At 38.8% G+C, this 22835-nt stretch overlaps 1 protein-coding gene and 1 long non-coding RNA gene across 4 annotated transcripts in view; one reads left to right on the top strand and one right to left on the bottom strand.

Moving 5' to 3' along the window:
* LOC145456239 (uncharacterized) overlaps window positions 1-11916 on the top strand; it is a 33434-nt gene extending 21518 nt beyond the window's left edge. Inside the window, exon 2 of the long non-coding RNA XR_013920540.1 lies at window positions 8788-11916. This is a non-coding gene — a long non-coding RNA (uncharacterized LOC145456239). The remainder of the gene's footprint in view (window positions 1-8787) is intronic.
* LOC145456237 (fibrocystin-L-like) overlaps window positions 1-20158 on the bottom strand; it is a 73395-nt gene extending 53237 nt beyond the window's left edge. For 2 of the 3 annotated variants that reach the window (XM_080334315.1, XM_080334317.1), the window contains exons 1-4: window positions 16857-20158; window positions 16218-16362; window positions 15629-15740; window positions 800-981 (exon numbers count right to left, since the gene is read on the bottom strand). In XM_080334315.1, the coding sequence (XP_080190441.1) occupies window positions 800-981; window positions 15629-15740; window positions 16218-16362; window positions 16857-17007 (590 nt within the window). In that variant the 5' untranslated portion in view covers window positions 17008-20158. The remainder of the gene's footprint in view (window positions 1-799; window positions 982-15628; window positions 15741-16217; window positions 16363-16856) is intronic. The other variant, XM_080334316.1, reaches the window with a different exon arrangement.
* Between the last annotated feature and the right edge of the window lie 2677 nt (window positions 20159-22835).

The raw sequence follows: 22835 nt of genomic DNA, 5'->3' as shown, positions 1-22835 counted from the left end.
AATTTTGAACAAATTTTGACCCAATGTATTTAAATTAGGTATTTTCCAACATATTAGAATTGTACTACTTATCATTTCTGGTTGGAACTGTCTGTCCTTACAGAGAAGTTTGGCCTGAAAGAACATTTTTGACTTGAAACCTGACAAATTGTTACATGAAAAAACTTCATTTTAGCAAAATCCAGACCTATGAAGAATATTTAAAATTTGTTGTACTATAACGAAAGATACTTTCCAACATTCTCAGATAGAAAGTGTCTGTCCTTACTAAGTATCAATTAGCTTGCCAAGAATGGAGAAAGAACGTCAAACAACAGCGGTTGTTGGCTGGCAACATTGACACACCGTGTTGCTTCATTCTGACAATGTTGTCTACATCAAAATTTTTCATCATGCTCTTCTTGATATACGAACCGATGCCCTCGCAGTGTTGCTTCAGTTAGGATATTGCGGTTGCCAAATATTTGCTTCAATTGGCCGTTTATGATTCACAATGAGCAGATAATGGGCCGTCTATAATGGTTAGGCATATAAAATAGGCTACAAGATGCAAAAAGTCAAATGATTGTATCTACAATACAAACAAAATGCAGGTAGCAAAAAATTTTGACATTGTAAACAATTTTGACAGTTTTTTCACCTAACGCTACAATTTTGATAATTTTTTGACCTAACGCTACAATTTTGACAAAATTTTGACTCATTTTGACATGTCAAATAAAATCGCCCTACTTATAATCAATCCAACTCTGAATAAAATCACCATGATACTCCCAAAGCTAGTGATGGCTAGACTTGCCTTCTGATTGATACCCTTTTCCCATTAGCATTTGTTTGATTATTGCTGCCAAATATCTGTGTGAAAATTCTCCCCTTTACTGTAACAAGATCCCCGGGACGGAACGCAGTCTGCAGAGGAAACTGAGCGTTTCCTTGCTCAACATATCTCGAATAGATGAACGGTGTTCTCCACCAACGGGGCTGAAAAAATAGTTGCTCTGTAATTTGTTGCTACTGCTCCTAATAAATTCCTACATTTAAATTCAAATTTATCACTATTCGAAATTCAACATTGAGCTTCAAATAGTGAAAACATACTACCAAGAGTTACAGGCTCCCGAGCAATAAATACCAACTGGGGGAAACTTTTTCATCATTCAAAAATGTGTACAGTGTTCGTGTACTGCCCAGTTTATATATAACTGACTAGAACAAAGCTGCCAAAAATTTGTACAGCCACTGCTTTCCAGTAGAGAGGCTGTATGCAGCTTCTATGTTTCCAGCTTGGTATCGAGGCTGGTGGGTCGCAAGAATACAATACAGAGATCGGCTGAGTTATATTGATTTGCTATGAAGACAAGACTTGTGTAGGTGACACAGTATGGGGGTGTCTGTCAGTTGTGTGCAGTTGATGTCAAACAAAATACACCTTTGTTTGGTCTAAGCAGGCGCGTACCCAGCAGATAAAAATAGGATGGGCTTGAAAAAAGGAGGGGTTTAAATTGGTTTCAAATTTATATGTACCGTAATTTTCCAAGTATAGTACGCCCCCATGTATAATACGCACCCTTAAAATGGCATGCAAATTTTGGGAAAAAGCCTGTACCCATGTATAGTGAGCACACTGCATTCGCAATACATGAATACGGTAGTTAGGTTTTAGTATACCATGTCATTCTGTTTTGCGATGTCACTGTTGAACAATCATGACATAACCATCGCTAATCATTACACAATTGACGGCATTGTCTCTCAACGATAGTAAATAGCAGTAAAAGCCTGCGAAGCCGGCGACACGATGATTCAGGCCAGCGATATGACATCTTGTGCACGAGGCCCATTACATATGTGATTGCTCAGGCCAACGGCTATGTCGTGCTAACCAGACCTGTTGGAGATTCGACCAATCACGCACGTGATTATATCTTGCGCACATAGCTTGTTATATATGCAATTGTTCAGGCCTGTTGTTGACACGATGAATGAGCGAGGATTGCCGAGTGCGCGTGCAGCAATCAATGACTTAATTTCGCTCGCGTACAAACGACAAAGTAACTTAGTTGGCTAAAAATTTTTATGCGTTGTGTTTTAGTATTCTAATCTAATTACCAAAATGCCAAAATTTTTCCTGAGGTGTCCCAAATTTTGAAGAATTGTCAATTTCTCTAATTTTGATTTTACTCATAATTGCTTCTTATTAATCACAATAATTCTTAATTGGAGGTAAGAAAATGCTAATGAAAAGGCTAATATGATTAAATATCGCTTACCCATGCATCAAGTGGTAAATCAACACTTTAAAAATCGTCAGAAGTGGTTTTGTTTACGTGACTTGTGTCCATGAAATAAAAAATCTTTTCTTATTATGGACCAAAAATTACACCATGTAACAAAATTTTATTGGAGTAAAATTTTTATGTATTGTGTTGTGATATACCAAACCAATCACTAAAATACAAAAATTTCTTTTGAAGTGTCCCTAGTCTTTGAGAAATGTCACTTTTTGTGATTTCTAGTTTTACTCAAAATTCTCCTGTAATAATTCGCATAATTACTTACTGAACGTACAAATCCACTAACAAGCCCAAGGAATATGCAAAAATAGTAGCTACCATAGATTACATCATGTATCAAAGATTTAGTTGAGCCAATTTTTTGATATTTCCTATACCATATTTCTTGGTAAATCATGTTTCTGGCATTTATTTTCCCCAAGTGTCGCTTAAAAATGTCATTTTAAGCTTTTTAAACTGCCCTCGCCATGTTTTTCAAGCTCCTTTATTGAATTTCCTATTTACTGTGACGTCACATGCATCCATCATTCAATTCATAATAGTTGGTTGTTAGCAACAATCATGTTCTCAGTCTCAGTTAGTCAGTATTGGATACAGCAAGCAATCTCAAATTCCTTTTCGTTTTGTTCTGATTGTGGATCTAGTGAGTATAATCTCATCATTAATGTCAACCTCACAAATGCAATCTGCCTGCTGGCTGATTTTGATATATCTGTGGTCTGCATAGCAGTTTGAAACAAGTTAAGCACAAAATATGGATAGAAGTAAGGTTTTTATACTTTTCAACTTTACTTTGGCATGAAGATTGGGAACAAAGATAAAAACTAGGCATTTCATGTAATCTGCGAAACATGCGGATGAAATAGGGATGGATGGCTAAAGGGAGATCGGCACTCAATGTCATTCGTTTTTAAAGAAGCTGAAGGAAATTTCGAAACCTTATAAATGACCGGCAACATTCCAAGGTTCAGTATAACTAATAAATGACTTGACATAGCATATCCGTCACTGCCATCTACTCTCAAGCACCTGTTCCGTATTGCAGCGAGTTTTCACTGCCCAAACTATCAGGCAACAAGAGCTCCAGAAGACTCGACAGGATTTAAAGATACAGAAAAGGACTCCGATGTTGACTTCAACATCTCCCACATAGATATAAATCCAAAACCACACGTTCCTAGCCAACACGAACTTGATGATTTAGTCGGGAGTGACTAAATTAAATGCGGAAATTCCGACTCCAAGGTTGAAACTAGGGAGCGATGTCCTTCGTCTAGAAAAGGGCATGAACGATTTTCATGGTATTCCGTAATACCAGCATATTTCTCAGTTTATAGACCCAAATCATGCAAACAAAGCCACTTCGGAAAATTTTCGAAGTGTTTACATCCTTTTATGATCTATGGTAGCCACTATTTGTGCATATTCCTTCGTTTTGTTAGTGGACTTGTACGTCCAATAAGGAATTATGCATATTATTACAGGGCAATTTTTAGTAAAACGAGAAATCACAAAAAATGACATTTTTTAAAGACTAGGGGACACTTCAAAAAAATTTTGTATTTTAGTGATTGGTTTGGAACAGCAAAACACAATACAACAAATTTTACTCGAATATAATTTTGCAAAATTTTGGTACATGGTGTTATTTTCTGTCCATAATAAGAGAAGATTTCTCATTTCACAGCAGTGTTGGGATCAAGTCACTACCTTCGAGTCACGAGTCATCTCGAGTCATTGCACATTTTGACTCGAGTCAAGTCAAGTCAATCGATTTTTGAAAGTGACTCGAGTCAAGTCACTCGATTTTTGGAGGTGACTCGAGTCAAGTCGAGTCAAGTCAAGTCAAGTCACGAGTCAAGTCACAATTCAAGTCAAGTTGCCTTTTTGAAGTATGAGGCATGATTACGTCATTGCATTTTGCTAGCTATCCGAAATACAGATTGAGTGGTCATTAATTCTGAACCAATGAGCGAATATATGAGTTGAATATACACGCAATAAGGCACTGTACCGCTCACATGTACGTAGAACTGCTAAACTACGTAAGTAATTGCACAGCCTCAGTTTATAGTTACCAGCCAAAATAGAGAATAGAGAAATGAATTGATAAGATGCAATAGATTACCCATTTACAAATTGATATGATACGATTCAAACCTACGCTGTTGTGCACTATATCAAAGTCTATATTTGAATTCAATTTCAATAAAACATGAGGTTTGGTTAAGGAAAGACCAGAGAACAGGAATTTTGCTATTAAATCACTTTACCGCACTAGAGTTTACGACAACGTAATCTGTAAGTTTCAATCACTTTGTTTGTGGTCAATTTATTTGTGAGAGAACAATGGTGGTTCACTAAAGCGCACAAACACTGAAAGATAGGTCGCTCTCACGGCGGGTTACAACAGCATTTAGCGAACAGTCCGACCATATACAAGATACACGGATTTTTATCGACACCGATTACTTGATGACTTGAAATTGCCTCGTGAATTTTGCTCCGAGTCACGAGTCAATCCACATTTTTGATACGTCGAGTCAAGTCAAGTCAAGTCATTTCAGCAAAGTGACTCGAGTCTGACTCGAGTCATCCAAACACTGTTTCACAGACGTAAGTCTCGCAAACGAAACCACTTCTGATGATTTTTAAAGTGTTGATTTGTTACTTGATGCATGAATAAGCTATATTTTTTCATATTAACCTTTTTATTAGCGTTTTCTTACCTCCAATAAAGAATTATTGTGATTAATACGGAGTAATTATGAGTAAAATCAAAAATTAGAGAAATTGAAATTTCTTCAAAATTTGGGACACTTCGAGAAACATTTTGGTATTTTTTTAATTAGATTGAAATAATAAAGCACAATACATAAAAAAATTTAGCCAACTAAAACTTTTGCAAAATTTTGTTACATGGTGTTATAAAAGGATGGAAACACTTCAAAAATTTTCCAAAGTGGTTTTGTTATCATGATTTCGGTCTACAGACTGAGAAATCTGCTGGTATTATGAAATACCATGAAAATCGTTCATGCTCTTTTCTCGACGAAGGACATCGTTCCCTAGTTTCAACCTTGGAGTCAGAATTTCCGCATTTAATTTAGTGACTAAATGACTAAATCATGAAGTGACTAAATCATGAAGTACGTGTTGGTGACGAATGTGCTGCTTAGGATTGCCTATATAGGAGATGTTAAAGTCGTCGTTGAAGTCATTTTCTGTATCTTCAAGCCCTGTCGAGTGTTCTGGAGCTTTTATGCCTGATAGTGTGGGCAGCAAAAACTTACTGCAATACAGAGCAGGTGCTTAATAGTAGATGACATTGTAGAATATGCAATGTCAAGTCATTTTCTAGATATTCTGAACCTTGGAATGTCACCCATATAGAAATACCAGTCATGATTAGGGTTTCGAATTTCCCTTCAGCTTCTTTAATAACAAATGAATGCCGATTTACCCTTGGCCATCCATTCATATTTCCCCCACATGTTTCGCAGATTACATGAAATTCCCAGTTTTTATCTTTGTCCCCAATCTTCATGCCAAAGTTAAGTTAATAAGTATAAGGACCTTACTTCTATCTACATTTTGTGCTCAACTTGTTTCAAACTGATATACAGACAACAGATATATCAAAATCAGCCAGCAGGCAGAATTTGTGATGTTTACATTAATGGTGAGACTATACTCACTAGATCAGTGGTTCTCAACCGGGGGTCCGCGGACCCCTAGGGGTCCGCGAAGCAATTTCAGGGGGTCCGCGAGACCTATAAATTTTCAAAATGGTCGACAACCTAATTTTTATTTTATTTTTTAATTTGAGAAAGCATGAGGCAGTTTCGCACCACAACTGCTGAAACCTCATGACTCATATCATCATATTAATCGTCTGACATGGACTATCGTAGTGTGGAAACTTCATTTTCGTTGCCAATTTTCCAATAACCTGCTGATACAAACATATTGCTGTTATAGACGTTTTGTTAGGGTTTGTGGAAAAAATAAAAATATGGAGATAGTAACGTCAATCAGGGCGATTTCGTAATGTCTGCTAAACCTTCACGATTTGAAGTTGTCAGTCTCATCAAATTAGTGAACAGACGTTTGAAATAAAAATTTCTGAAGTATTTCCATAATTTGTCCCGATGCAAGGAACAGCTTCTTCGAGGTACAGAACTTTAATATACAATTGAATAGTATATTATTATTGAAATGAACCCGAATATTTTCGGCTGACACTCGTCATAAATCGGACAATGATATACCTCTTAAAGCTCGGCTATCAGATTTGGCGCATTCTTATTGCGGATGCCCTATCGACAAGGCTGATTTTTTATGAACAAGGAGTGTTTCGTTGCCATCAAGGCATTGCGCTCCAACCCTGAAATTCATATCACCAGTTATATTGGTATGTAGCCTTGTCTTGTTAATGTTCAATTGTTCATGGTCGAAAATGTTTGCTCGTAAATATATATGAAAACCCGAACAGAACAAGTCGTTTCATGACAGTCTTTCTCTGGTTGGAAAACTTGGATCCATTCTTTGGAGCATAAAATTGTCTTTACTTTTAGATTAAGATTTCACTTTGACGGTAGAAACTCTCTGCGGGCCGATCAAAATGCCGTCGCGGGCCGAATCCGGCCTGCGGTCCGTATGTTGCCCGTCACTGCGGTAGATCCTGGACGTGATATGTTCATAAAATATGTGTTTCTTCATTTTGGTGCCATAAATGTTGCGATCACACCAACAGTATCGTCGGAAGCGTTATGCGTTAATATTGGATTAGCCTCCACGAAGACGCGGGATTTAAAGACACGACCACGTACTTCAAGAAATACAGGGGCAAAATTAGCTTTGAAATAATAAAAGTCCACCAATTTCTACATAAATAGTATGATGTTATCTTCAAGAAAAATCAATATTTTGCTGTTAATCACAAGCCTAAAGTTCATATTTGCACAAGACAGATTAAGGTTGCACCATAATAGAGCTAAAATTGAGCTAAAACTTGAGGGGGTCCGAGAGGGTCCGTGACGGTCACAAGGGGTCCGCGAAGCCAAAAAGGTTGAGAACCACTGCACTAGATGCACAAAGAAAACGAAAAGGAATTTGAGATTGCTTGCTGTAGTCAATAACTGAGACAGAAAAGATGATTGTTGCTAACAACCAACTATTATGAATTGAATGATGGATTAATGTGAGATCACAGTTAATGAGAATTTCAATGAAGGAGGTTGAAAAAACTCCTGCGGGCGGTTTAAAAAGCTTAAAATGACATTTTTAAACGACACTAGAGGCAAGTAAATGCCAGAAACATGTTTTATCAAGGAATATGATATAGGAAATATCAAAAAATCGGGTCAACTAAATTTTTGTTACATGGTGTAATACAAGGATCAGAGAAGATACCTCATGTTGACGAAGTTACGGTAAGATATTATGTATATAAATAACAGACGTAAGCTCCACTTTCCCACTCTTATGCAGACTGTGCTGTCAATTAGCGATTTGAGCAACATATTCACCCATACAAGCGCAAGAAAATCAGGAGATTTCAACCACTACATCTCTCAAACATATGAACATGCAACCTTAACGACTGTGTAGTATTTTCACAAAGCAAAATTTGAAGATCTATTCACACAAATGTTCAGTCTGTTCTGGAGTCTGCTCCCTAATAACACAATGACACTGAATGCTGATGAGTTGGACATTTCTCATGTTTCAACATCTTGAGCATTCAACACATTTTTTCGATCCTTATGTCTTAGTATTAGTGCAAATCAACTACGTCCTTTGGAGTCTGTTTGCAGCCAGTTATGTAGGCCTATATTTGAATTAAATCATTTCACATTGGCAGTCTTTAATCAGCATGACATCACAATAACTGCAGACACCCAGCACGTCCCCTATCATATTATTACACAGCAGGATATGTCATCGGACCTTTTCGTGTACAAATGAATAATAGCAAAATCTAAATCTGTTTATGTACCATTCTTCTGTGTAGAAAATAGTACCATAGTTCATAAGGGTGATTGACATATCATTGACTATACAACACAGGTCATGAAGCTTACCAATATAAATTGACAATCTCGTTATCAATCGACTTAGTGCCACCTATATTCAAAATATTGGCATTTATCACAAATCTGACATTACATAGGGTGGAGCCCAATTTCTCTGCTGAGTGGCGATTCTCTACTCAGCAACGATTTCATTACTCAACTCACGCCAAAAAGTATACTCACACTCAAATGCGTCCGGATCGGCACTCAGATCTAAGTCAGCGCACCACCAGACTTAAGTGTCAATTTTCACGGTCGAGCGGCCAACTGCAGGCAACACCCGCCAAATATCGGAGTACCGGTATTGTCGTATATAGGTACACTTTTTCGTGATGTGAGGTTCTGTTGAGCGAATGACATCAGTGGCGCTTGGACGGATGTTGTATTTATAATTGTACAAGTGATTTGTGGTACAGAACTTCAGAATAACGCGAAACAATAACTTCATATTGTTAATTTATTCGCTAAAAGCTTTTCGACTAACTCTCATCAGTAGCGAACGTTAGTGATGGGGTGAATCAAATTCGAAATGTAAGAACTATTTTGTCTGTATGACGTAATAATAACAAAAACAAACAACTAGTAGACGGGCTAGATACGGTAGTAACGGTACAAAACAAACGTTACGAGTACATATTCGGTTATAAATAACCGAAAACACAACACATAACATTAATGAAATATTCCAAGAGTGTAGAGGCGTTCCTTCTGGCGACAGAGAATCGGCTTTCGTAGCTTTATGATCGTAGATTCCAGGACCTTTAAATGAAAAAGAGAACGGCCACGAGCAAGTATAGAAAATTGACTGTCGTTGTAATGATCAGCACAATCTGGATGGGATAAGAGATGCTGTCCAATAGCCGAATTACAAGCAGTAACTTGATCATAATCACGCAGTGTGTCAACAGACTGCGATGAAGGAGTTGGAGAAACATTATTTATTCTAATTTGCCGTGGGACATGCTGGCGAATTCTTTGCTGCAAGCGCTGAGACGTGCGACCTACATACCGACTGTCACATCGGCACGTGTATTCATATATTATATTGCTTTGATTTGTCGCAGGTAGCACATCCTTTTGCGTTGCAGGCATCAGAGATTTCGTCGTGAAGATTATCTGAGGTTCTACTTGTGAAAAACAATGGCTCACTGACGATTTAATTTGTTTTTCAAACCTGTTGGACACTTTCCCAATCCAAGGAAGATGCAAATAAACAGGACATTTTCTAGGTCCGAACGGTTTAACTTTTCTGAAATCTTTGAGTTTACGATCTATGGTCATTTTAATGATATGATCAGGATAACCATTTGACTGAAAGATTGACCGAATGTTCTCCAATTCAGAATCAAGTTTGACTTTACTACATATCATCAGAGCCCTGTGTACCAGAGTTCTTATCAAATTTACTTTACGTTTTACTGGACAGAAAGAATCCCACGAAATGTATTGCCCACTGAATGTAGGCTTACGGTAAACTGATGTAACAAAATTAGCACCCGTCTTTTCCACTACAACATCAAGGAATGCTAATGAATTATTAACCTCTTTTTCCATGGTGAATTTCAGTGATGGGTGAAGACCATTCAATTTGCTCAGAAACAAATCACACTGGGATTCATTTTCAAATATGGCGAAGGTGTCATCAACATATCTTTGATACATTAATGGTCGATCAATATCTTCGAATAACCGTTTTTCGTAATACCCCACAAAAATGTTAGCCAGAATGGGACCAAGCGGCGATCCCATTGCAACACCGTCGATTTGTGTATATATGGTGTTATTGAAACTAAATTCGACATCACAAGTGATCAATCGCATTAATTTAACAAAAGAAGACCTTGAGAATGGAGGAGATGGAAGGACACCACCATAGAGTTCATTGGCACAAATCTCTATAGTCTCTTGAACTGGCACGTTCGTGAATAAACTAGATATATCAAACGAACACATAGAGATTTCGGACTCATCGAGATCAACATTACGAATGATACCATTCGTAATGTTGATCTCGATGAGTCCGAAATCTCTATGTGTTCGTTTGATATATCTAGTTTATTCACGAACGTGCCAGTTCAAGAGACTATAGAGATTTGTGCCAATGAACTCTATGGTGGTGTCCTTCCATCTCCTCCATTCTCAAGGTCTTCTTTTGTTAAATTAATGCGATTGATCACTTGTGATGTCGAATTTAGTTTCAATAACACCATATATACACAAATCGACGGTGTTGCAATGGGATCGCCGCTTGGTCCCATTCTGGCTAACATTTTTGTGGGGTATTACGAAAAACGGTTATTCGAAGATATTGATCGACCATTAATGTATCAAAGATATGTTGATGACACCTTCGCCATATTTGAAAATGAATCCCAGTGTGATTTGTTTCTGAGCAAATTGAATGGTCTTCACCCATCACTGAAATTCACCATGGAAAAAGAGGTTAATAATTCATTAGCATTCCTTGATGTTGTAGTGGAAAAGACGGGTGCTAATTTTGTTACATCAGTTTACCGTAAGCCTACATTCAGTGGGCAATACATTTCGTGGGATTCTTTCTGTCCAGTAAAACGTAAAGTAAATTTGATAAGAACTCTGGTACACAGGGCTCTGATGATATGTAGTAAAGTCAAACTTGATTCTGAATTGGAGAACATTCGGTCAATCTTTCAGTCAAATGGTTATCCTGATCATATCATTAAAATGACCATAGATCGTAAACTCAAAGATTTCAGAAAAGTTAAACCGTTCGGACCTAGAAAATGTCCTGTTTATTTGCATCTTCCTTGGATTGGGAAAGTGTCCAACAGGTTTGAAAAACAAATTAAATCGTCAGTGAGCCATTGTTTTTCACAAGTAGAACCTCAGATAATCTTCACGACGAAATCTCTGATGCCTGCAACGCAAAAGGATGTGCTACCTGCGACAAATCAAAGCAATATAATATATGAATACACGTGCCGATGTGACAGTCGGTATGTAGGTCGCACGTCTCAGCGCTTGCAGCAAAGAATTCGCCAGCATGTCCCACGGCAAATTAGAATAAATAATGTTTCTCCAACTCCTTCATCGCAGTCTGTTGACACACTGCGTGATTATGATCAAGTTACTGCTTGTAATTCGGCTATTGGACAGCATCTCTTATCCCATCCAGATTGTGCTGATCATTACAACGACAGTCAATTTTCTATACTTGCTCGTGGCCGTTCTCTTTTTCATTTAAAGGTCCTGGAATCTACGATCATAAAGCTACGAAAGCCGATTCTCTGTCGCCAGAAGGAACGCCTCTACACTCTTGGAATATTTCATTAATGTTATGTGTTGTGTTTTCGGTTATTTATAACCGAATATGTACTCGTAACGTTTGTTTTGTACCGTTACTACCGTATCTAGCCCGTCTACTAGTTGTTTGTTTTTGTTATTATTACGTCATACAGACAAAATAGTTCTTACATTTCGAATTTGATTCACCCCATCACTAACGTTCGCTACTGATGAGAGTTAGTCGAAAAGCTTTTAGCGAATAAATTAACAATATGAAGTTATTGTTTCGCGTTATTTATAATTGTATTTGTAATTATCTTCTGTACCCGTTCGACTTCTTGTCGTACGGCATCTCGGTATACCGGAATGGTAACTTCTGCAGTCTCAATGCGCTAGCATCCCCGCCGTCGCCCTTCTTACGGCGACAAAAAAGCACAGAAAAAGACCCGACGAAAGAAAGCACTCACAAGGAATGGAACGGACTAGAAAGGGACTTGGCTTCAAAAAGATAAACATCGAAAAGAACTGTGTCATCGGGCACTCTAGGCTGAGGTGGATGTCAGCATAAAAAATGACTGCAACTGCGTGTCGTTCGATATCCTCAAATCTGCTCACTACATCGCATTGTGTCTTATCGCATTCTACATTTTGTGCGACTTTTTCAGATGAAAAATACAACTTAACGATTATTATTAATATTACTCATGCTCAATCAAATCGACGAAGCATCTTGAACAGACCCCTAGCATGAGCCTAGATCAGCTGATAGAGTTTTCGCATGCTAATATCAGTGTTGGGATGGAGTCACTATACCTTCTAGCCAATTTAGACGATAGCAGCAATAAGCTATTGGAAACAAGAAATACTGAATATTTAAGAGAGAAAATGTCGGGTGGGTCTGGGTATTTCGGGAAATTGAATAATAGAGGGGCAAAGTGAATGGTTCAAAGAGAAATGGAAGGAAATCCTGAAAATATGTTAATTTTTCAATTTGTTTTCACGATATAGATGCATTCTTTCGTTCTTTCAGGCCTGCACTTATGTGTTCGCCTGCTGTGAAACTTATCTTCATAAATTTCGAATGGGTTTGTAACGTATGCAAAAATATACTTTTGTGGGGCATAGGAACGTTCCGGGTATCTTCAAGGATTTATATATTTCTATTGTGTCATCTTTAAAGAGTGTGGGTCAGCTGAGGGTATTCATTGCATTAGAGCTATCTACATGTCCATTATATTTACCCGACAGTGATTATTACGTAGGGGGACTCCCCGAATGGCGACAGCTTACACGACAGATTCGCCGTTTTACATGTCACAGGTTTATCTATATCGAAACTACACATTGCATTACATTCGATAGGTTAGAATTAGTTTATTAACATTCATCCATGTGATGTTTTCCATTGCATAGTTGTCAGAGGCAAATAAGAACGCATATCACTGCCTATTGATATCACAGCCTATTGATGTGCCATGTATGTTCCGAATAGGACCGGTTCTCAACGTGAATAACCTTAGTGAACACTTGAAGTTCAGAAATATGCTACAACCAGGGCTTTGGAGCCGGAGCCGGAGCCCGGAGCCGGAGCCCCGGAGCCGTGCATTTTTACCGGAGCTGGAGCCGGAGCCGGAGCTCTATATAAAATTCAGCCAGAGCCGGAGCCGGAGCCAGTTATTTGAGGGGTAGCTCCGGCTCCGACGTATTTCATAAGATGCTATTATATATGCAAAAACCATATCTGCTGAGTTCACCGAATTCAACAGCAGGCCTTCGCGATATTAAGAATCTTTTCCTCTTTGGCGCTACATTTTACGACTAACCATGTTCCTGGGGGTTTAACAGCAGAGCAGTCATATGTTCAATGTTCAATTTTCATACATGAGTGCCGAACCTCGGTATGCGACATATGCCTGTGAATATTGTTGGTATTCGGCATACCCACAATTTCATCATCAGCACAACCTTGTTGGCCAATTGTATACGGTTCGAAAATAATGATCACTATGTATTACGCGAAATGTGAGAGATGTTAAAAACGTGATTTCGTTGCACATGCCGATATGACGAGCACGAGCCGAGAAATTCCGTCTCATCATTGCTATGAATCGGATAAGCAAATACTCGTTTTTTCGTGATAGTTCTTTAGTCGGGCCGCGAAAGTGGACAGTATTATTGCGAGTATGCAATTATGCATGCTAATTGCAGTTCATTACTGCGCATCATTGTCATCTCCAGTAAGGATTTTCGAGCTTATTAGGGGATGGCAGAAGAGTAGGCCAAAACCCCATAGTATTCTATGTTGGAGACAAACTACTGATTTGATACGCGATTTCCAATTTGTAATCATCTGTTTCGTAAACTTGTAAATGTGCAATGTGCATACTGCATAGTTTAATTCGTTATGGGCATGGCGCAATGCGCACGTCACAGTGTTTATTTCGATTATTTGACTCATTTCAACGGGAAAATATTATTCCGATAAACTTGATCGACACCGGATGGACTGGTAACGAGTGCACCAATATCGAACGTCAAACCATTGGCCATTTGGTACAAATCGAATTTCTATTGATCACGTCGTTATATCCGCCCATTTTGCCCTTACTACAGTTAAAGTTGAATAATAACCGCACATTTAAAGATTGAATTAAGCTGTATTGTAATGGTAATGGCCTAATGGTAATGAGTACAGTGCCAGTGTTAAAACACCGCATTAGAATTTTAATGCTGTGACACGGAGTAAAGTGCGTTTTTAGTTTATTGTAATATACGACGATTTACTAAGATGTGACTGGACCCTGGATCTGCCAATGCGTCGAAACTGTTATTTTAGTCCAGTCATTAATAACATCCCAAGTGCCGCGGCCGGACTAATGATATTTTTGGTTGGCCTAGCGAGTTCACAATCAGAGCAATTCAATTTCGATAATATAACAGAATTTCGATAATATAATGTGAAATTAGCTCGCGGGCTACTCAAAGCCTTCTCGCGGGCCACATATGGCCCGCAGGCCGCGGGTTTCTCACCCCTGATACAGACAGACACCTTCGATGGTTTTCAGAGCCGGAGCCGGAGCTGAAGCCGGAGCAGTGGTAATAATGCTGCTCCGGAGCTGGAGCCGGAGCTGATGTATGATAGAAGAAAGCTCCGGAGCCGGAGCTGGAGCAATGCAAATTCACGGCTGCTCCGAAGCCCTGGCTACAACAAACATTTTTACAGCCTAAATTATAATATGTTTGGCAAAGCGGTTTGTTTTGTATCGGAAGCTAAATTGGCTCTTCCATATCAGGTTCGTTTCGTACGGTACTTTAGACATATCGCCATTCGACGATATAATTATACCCACAGGTGCTAAAAGTCATTTATAATGTTATAAAACTGACTTAAAATCAATTATACAGCCATGGAAATACCTAAACCAAACTAAAATCTCAGGACGAACGTTTCCGTTACCCGATATGCGCGATTTCCCCTGCTGTTTTATCGGGTAACCTCGCGAGACAATTTTGCACGACAGATTTCCCGACAAATTTGCGTCGTCTGTGACGCACGAATGCGTAACCTTACGTCGGGTAATTTGTCGGGACATCTAGCGACATGTAGATAGGCCCATTGAGATAAATCAGTGAGATCTGCGTCTACTTTGTAGGTCAGTGACGAAATAGGGACAACAGCGTCTTGCCGTCATGACAAAATCGTTCACGCGTGTCCGGTCGAATGCGAAAAAAAATCTGGCAACGCTATCTCGGAAAACGACGTCTGGAAATCGATACTTAACTGAGCAGAGAGAATTGGCGCGCACTCAACGCTGAGTGCCAATCGATTTATAGTTGAGTGGAGATTCGCATTTAGGCAGTACTCAGTTGAGGAGAAGAATTGGGCTCCACCCTTAATTCCAAATATTCACAGATTTATAAGTGAACCTTCAAGTTACTTGTGTGACACCTGAAAGAGTTTTGCCTACCACTACACACGTGCATACCACTCACAATAAACTGACAATTCCATTTTCTTGGACGCCCAAAACAATTCTCGCTGAATGGTACCACAAATCCATCAACGATCACTTGAATGAAGTATGTCGCATCTCTTTTCATGGGTCTGCAAAGTGGAATAGGCCTAAACAATGGGCTCAATCACAGACTAAACTAAATTTAATAAATACTTCACAAACTACAAGTTGTTCAAATGTAACAAATAACTGTGCCGGTAACATGTTCTCACGAGGAGAATGCATCATATAAACCTAAGCCTATAGGCAGAAACGCCGTCTCTGGAACATGGTCGAGTAGATAGGTAAAATCTTAGAAAGCAATTATTCATTCGTCACCTCTGCTGTGTATATCTAGTAGGCCTAATCACATGGGAGATGCTCTCAATAACTATAAACTTCAGTGAATACAAAATAGTATAGTATACTGTATGCCTATCATGCTTACATCTGATGAAGAACAATGATAATGTGTACAAACTAAACAGCTGCTATATATTAGTTATTGAAGGTGCCAAATATTTCAGATCATTTGCCAACCTATCTACGGTACCTATTTTTATCTTTAATATTGCTACTTAACCCACCTGGTATAGCAGACGATCATTGTTTCATGACTAGCATCATTCTCAACGTCACAGACCACACTTTCAAAGTCGCTTACAAGATATGCTTTGTTTCCCAGATTGGGATTCTCCCCGTTTGCACCAAAGTTTCCGCTTGATGAAAATCCTGCATGATTTTTGATGAATTCAAGTCATAATAATGCCAAGTGAACTAACACACGTGAATTCAGTATGAATAAATGGACAACTTTGACAGGCTAATGATGCAACTAAAAAATTCAAGAAAGTTGATTTGAGCAGCTGCAGAATTATAAGTTCAATACAGCAGAACTAAATAAGTTTACAGTAACATATTTCAGCATAAAGTGTATAGTAAAATGTTTGAAAGCTTCATGCAAACTGCATTAATGGGTGTCTTAGATAAAAAATAAATACAATGGGCTACACTCGAAGAGTTTGTTTTTATTTAAGTCTGCCGAGATTCAAAATTTGCGACATCCATTTCCATAACAACGTATTGCATCACAAGTTCATAATTAGAATTTTGATTATTCGGTTCGGCGATATGTAGCTAGCGTACCACACACAGCACAAAGAAAACAGAAAAGATAACATAAATGCAGAACCGGGCTGCGATATGAGGATTGGAAGATCATTTACCTCTGCCATGGATGTATAGTCTTGTTGCGCCCTTGTAGCTGCCTTCGTGTGGTTGAATTCTAGTCACTGCAGGATACTCAATGTCTTCAGCTTGAACATAAACAACTATCTGCAGTGCCGCTAATATTCCATACTTTACTAAATCTTGCATGTCAAGCGACTATGATATTGGGTATCAACAACCACCGGAAACATGTGTTACCAATTTTATCTTAATCACTAAAATACGGTAGTCAAGGATTAACGGATGAAAATAGAAAGACATATTTTTCAAAACAAAAACTACAGGTATCACGTCACTAAATTCAATTTGATGCTTTGCCCAATATCGTATATATATATCGCAGTTTTCAATAGCCACCAGTATATGGTAATATCGGTAGTCAGCACACAGTAGCAGCCTACTATCGATTTCAAACGTCCGTAGGTCGGTATAGAAAATTAGTACTACAGTTTATATCGTAAAATCTCTTAGCGAAGTTTCTGAAGCAGTGTTGCCACTCCAGGTTCCTGGAAAAACACAAGATTATGTAGTGAAAAAACACTAGATTAGCAAATTGCAGGAAAATTTGCAGTTGCCAAGTAATCATGATGAACAAGGTACAAATCCATAGATAAGAAGTGTTTCACACGTGAATTCGATACATATGTATGATATACTGCATGATTATTCAACGAAAATTAATGAAACGAATTGATATACTGCATGATGATATAACGGAAATTAATTCAACAGAGTAAGAAAAAATCAAATAATGTCGCTTTCAAATTGTACGGCATCATAAAAATTATCTTTCGATTGTACACCATACATCAAACCGGAGTGTGGCATCTTGCTCACTACATCTTCAACCAAACAATGGGGAGGTGTCCATGTGCACTATGCAGCATACTTCATTTCGTCTTGCTATAGACTGCTTCGCCAACAATCGATTTGCCACGGTACTAGGGTGAAGTTTGTTTGTCTTTATTGTCTTCACCATATTCACTTGAGAAAATATTCTCACCACGCATGCAGTGGAATGTGGCAATGCCAAGAGATTCGTCATGAGCTTCCTTAGTAAAGAGAATTTTGATTCACCGAATCCATCGTGCACGGATTTCAATTTTTGCCAAAGTTCTGTTGGATGGCATTGACTGATAACCTGCAGCGCATGTTGCGAATTTGCCAACGCATCCCATTCTTCTTAAAAATCATCAAATAATATCACTGAGGTAGGGAAACTGCACAGCTAGAGGAATGATTGATTTTACTTTTCTTTGTGTTGATAAGGCTGTTAATTGATTCAATACACTGAAGTATGAAAGTAAGCTGTCCTTGACAAAAATCTTGCCCGAATCGGCAGAGTGAGTTCAACAAGAAACGCAGAGCATCAGAGCGAAATCGCTCTTTATTTTTTCCGAGACTTTTGCGCATCAGTACGGCTTCACAGCAACTACCAATGCAGATTTCGAACAGAGATTTTTGGTTGTCGAGATGCGCTGATTGATGTCGTTCCGCTTACCTGATACCATAACTTCTTCTTTCACAAAGAAGCTTAAGATATGTCGGTACTCATCAGATATAGACTCAAAAGGGTATGAGTACGGCAATTCTCCGACTGAAATTCAGCATTCATCATGTCGATTCTTTTCAAAATAAAGTTCAGGAATAGGCGCATGTGTTTGGTGCCCGGTTTTCGCATAGTATCAAAGATCACGGAAGCTCCATCTGTTTTGTCAATGACAACTTCATCATGTAAGAATAAATGCAGGACATCCCCCTTCTTTAGTATTCTTGATATCACTTGCCCTCGTGATAACTACCGTGTCTGACTTAGTTTCAGCATTTTGTGCTTTGGAATCTCCAGGTTTGCTTGTATTTGAATGTTTTCTGACGTTTACTACTCCGGGAGAAATAGCTACACACATCTTTAACAAAATTTTCCAGCCATGATGGTAGACGAGAGCATGCGTGGTTGGCACATAACGCAAATGAGTGATGGATACATCCCAGCATAAAAACGGACGGATCTCTTTTCTCAGGTAGGATTGAAAACAACTTTTGGCGCCTGTCATTGTGGCACAATTATCACTGGCAAATCCAATGATATTAGCAAGTGGTATTTTTTTGTCTTCGAATAATATATTGACCGATTCATACAAACCTTTTCCCGAAGAGTCATCAACCTGAATTGCATCCACTAAAGCAGTGGTTCCCAACCTTTTTGTCTTCATTGCCCCCCCCCCCCTTCAGATTCATTCCGGGTATTCATTCCCCACTACCCTAAACTATAATCGTATTTCTTTTTAACTTCTGTCATCACGGAGCTGCACTTTGCTTGTTTGAGCACACAGTACACAAGACAAACAGCCACACCAGTACGCAAGACAATCGCCCGTAACTGCAACATAAAACGTATTGTGAACCGATAGCGGTAACCCTAAAAATTTAGCGAAAGCGTTATTTCACGTCATACTGAACGTGCTGGGAACGCTTGTGACGCCATCATTGAATCACCAGAGTTACAAATGAGTTTTTGTGAACAGCACAAAATATACTTTTCGATACATACATTCCAGAGCAGGTAACTGGTAACGGTAATCGCGCATGTGTTGCGTAAATATGTAGACTATCCTGTTTTGCTCAACAAATGCATCTATGCCGGGGCACCAGAAGCGACTGAATTCCCCACCTGATGGGAACCACTGCATCAAAGTGTCAACTGGTATGGTAGGCTGCTTTAAATGATTGCTCATCATAATATCGGATAACAATCTCAAGACATACATTAATGGCGATGTCAGTACTTTCATCTAATAACAGAGAGAAAAACTAGGATCGCCAAATGTTGTCAATTTCTTCCTTCTCATACCATGCTATCCAATGTTGCATTAAGTATGCGGCTTTGGATTTCTTCAAATTCATGCTTTTAATGATTTGGCTGTCAGGGAAAGCTTTCTTTGCTGTCTCCATAAGACGATCTGCCTGCCTAAAAGGAGTAATGCTCTGCCACAAATCCAGTTATTCATAGTTCTGCTCTTGACACCTTTTCTCCTAAAGGAATATATTTCGGTTTCGAATTTTGCTCAAGTCTGGATATATCAGCATTACCCTTTCCGGCATTGAAATTACGTTGGTGTTTTTGCGTTTTATAATGGCGAATTAGCCCCTCGCGATTGGGATTTTTCATGAATATGAAGCAAAAACTGCAGATGACATCATTGCGACTGGATTTGTCCTCTCTCAGCCACTGCTGAAAAATAGGATCGTAGATGAGGTCGTAGTCATAGCAGCTTCTGCCTCAAACTCAACTGACCATGTTCAATAGGCTAGGATAATGATAGCTAATACATTCAACTGCACGGTTACTCATCGATAGGCGCCGACTCTTATTTGTTACGAGGCAGTGAAATCTTGTGACGTCATAATTGCGACGTATCGATGACGTCTCCGTCGCACTAAACTACTTGTGGCTGGCAGGGCAGGGTAGGGCAGGGTATGGTATGGTATGGTATGGTATGGTATGGTATGGTATGGTATGGTATGGTATGGTATGGTATGGTATGGTATGGTATGGTATGGTATGGCATGGTATGGTACGGAACGATATTTCGGTATGGAATACGGAAGAGTGCAAGTATGGTATGGTATGGAAATTTTCTAAGTATGGTATGGAATGTTCTTTCCATACTTCCATACTTTTTCCATACTTTGGCAGCTTTGCCAGAATCATGACAATCCTCCTTTCGAATCGTAAAATTGATTGCATACCTCAGAAAATCGCCCACTGTCTATGTTCATATCTCAAATTGCGATTTATCACTCACCCACCCCGGTCGACATCTATTTGAAGACAACAAAGTAGCGCTACGCGCATGTGTGCGAAACTACTATTAATAATGAATATTCAAATCGAATCAAATGTAAATATCATAAAAACGAATGATATTCGACCGCTGTTGCGTTACAACTTGCATTTCGCATATCATAACTTCCACTCTGTAAATTACCAAGGGAGTTTTAAGATCTTAGATTCTGAGAATGTAAAAGTTACATGAATATTCTTATTTTTATTTGTTGAACTTAGAAATAACCATCTACGCTTTAGTAGGATGATCATCACGCAATATCTCTTTGACGTAACCATCATTGTAATTCAAAGATATGCAGCCTGTAGCGACGCATATTCTGGGATATATTCTAATGCAGTCGTTTCGAACCGGTGGGTAATTTAAAGGTTTCTGGTCGGGTATAGACTCACTTGTAAAAAAATCACATTAGTAACCTCGTTTTATAAACGTCTGTATGAAATGCTGATCGTATCTCTAATATTTAGGCCTATTAGCTCATTTGCAATTCAGCAATTCGTATTATCAGTGCCTCCAATTAGCGAGGATCGACTGGATCGCGGCACGCGATCTCCCGCATATAGGCCTACGTTGTTATTCAGTCGCAGACGAAATGGTGTGATTGAAATCACCTGATTCGTTATAATAAGCGTTCATATGTATGTGAATATGCATTCAGGGAGAGCGCAGACTTGCTAATTGATAGCATGGGACTCGTTACAGATGAAATGACATGTTTCTTTTCGAGTTATGTAGCGTGCGAAAGTGTAGCTTATGGCGGCTTATATATAACAGCAGGAAGTTTATTCGGCCCATGCATTGTTTGGCATTTACACATGTAAATTGATGCTACCATGGAAATATTTCAAACCCTTCCTATTTTTCCGTCGGCTTACACATACATTTGATGGAGGCGCAACATTGCGCTTAGGGTTACCAGTTCACTGTCATTCATTTCATTGCGTGCTGTTTAATTCTGGGAGTCTTAACTTTCACCAATAGCAAGTCTTTACAAAACTCAAGTCTCACCAAATTTTTTTGGAGGGAGCAATTTTAAATGGTGGAAATATAGATTTTAGGTTGTGCAGAATAAAGAAGAAAGGGTTGGGAACCAATCTTCTAATTTCACAATACCTTTGGTTTATGTAATTTTGTAGTTGATGTTACTGCTAGCAGTTCGTTACCACACTAGATTTACATGTAATGAGATTCTTTTGTGATTTCCAAATAATCCCGTGTGTAGGCCTATGTATTATACGTTCGTCTTCGATGATTAGGCACCATCAGTCCATCATACATTGCTGACGACATATGATATAAAGAAACTGGGGATATCGTTGGTGCACCAGGGCTGTTTAAATGGATAATTTCATCCAAAATTATCAGAATAAAAACGCCGCAACATTTCCACATATCAAAAATACAATATCACTTAAGAGGTTGGGCAAGTTGCCAAAGAATGGAAAAAGTATCAAATATGGTATGGAAGAAGGTTGCTATGGTATGGAAAATTGACAAGTATGGTATGGAACGATTGGGCGTGTATGAAGTATGGAAAATTCCCATTCCATACCATACCATACCATGCCCTGACTGGCTGGGGTACGTGCAGCATTAAACGATAGTGTCCTGTATGGTGTCGACACAAGCAAATCTCACGGCCCAGTGAAATTGGTCTACGTCATACTTTCCATTTCGTCAAAGTATAGATAACTAACCTACGGAGGTGGCTCAGTGGTATCTATCCGTAGGTTAGTTATCTATAGCACTGGGATCTATAGTCAAAGTATAGTTACTAACATACGGATAGATGTGCAACACGTGATTCACGGTCGAGTGATGCTATAGTCGCAGATTTGTTGTCGCTTCAGAGCATGAAACTATAGATAACTAACCTAGGTTAGTTATCTATAATGAAACGGCAACTTAATTGCTAATCCTCTAGATGACGGCCCGAGCGCTCAAATTTAATAAAATTGATCTTATTTGAAAGCTACAGTCGCGCTGATTTTGATAATATACATCAAAATGTGATCAGGGCAAAGGAACCCCCTTGAAATACCCCTCAAAGTCTGAAAATCGGCATTGTTCTGAACAATCGCAACCACGCAAGGATCATTGTCGCGGTCATTGTGCTGCGTCGTTGCG

Source organism: Botryllus schlosseri, chromosome 14 (genome assembly GCF_051294905.1).
Source record: "Botryllus schlosseri isolate E-star chromosome 14, Bs_hap1, whole genome shotgun sequence".
NCBI classification, from domain to species: Eukaryota; Metazoa; Chordata; class Ascidiacea; order Stolidobranchia; family Styelidae; genus Botryllus; species Botryllus schlosseri.
This window is presented reverse-complemented; position numbering and strand designations above follow the sequence as displayed.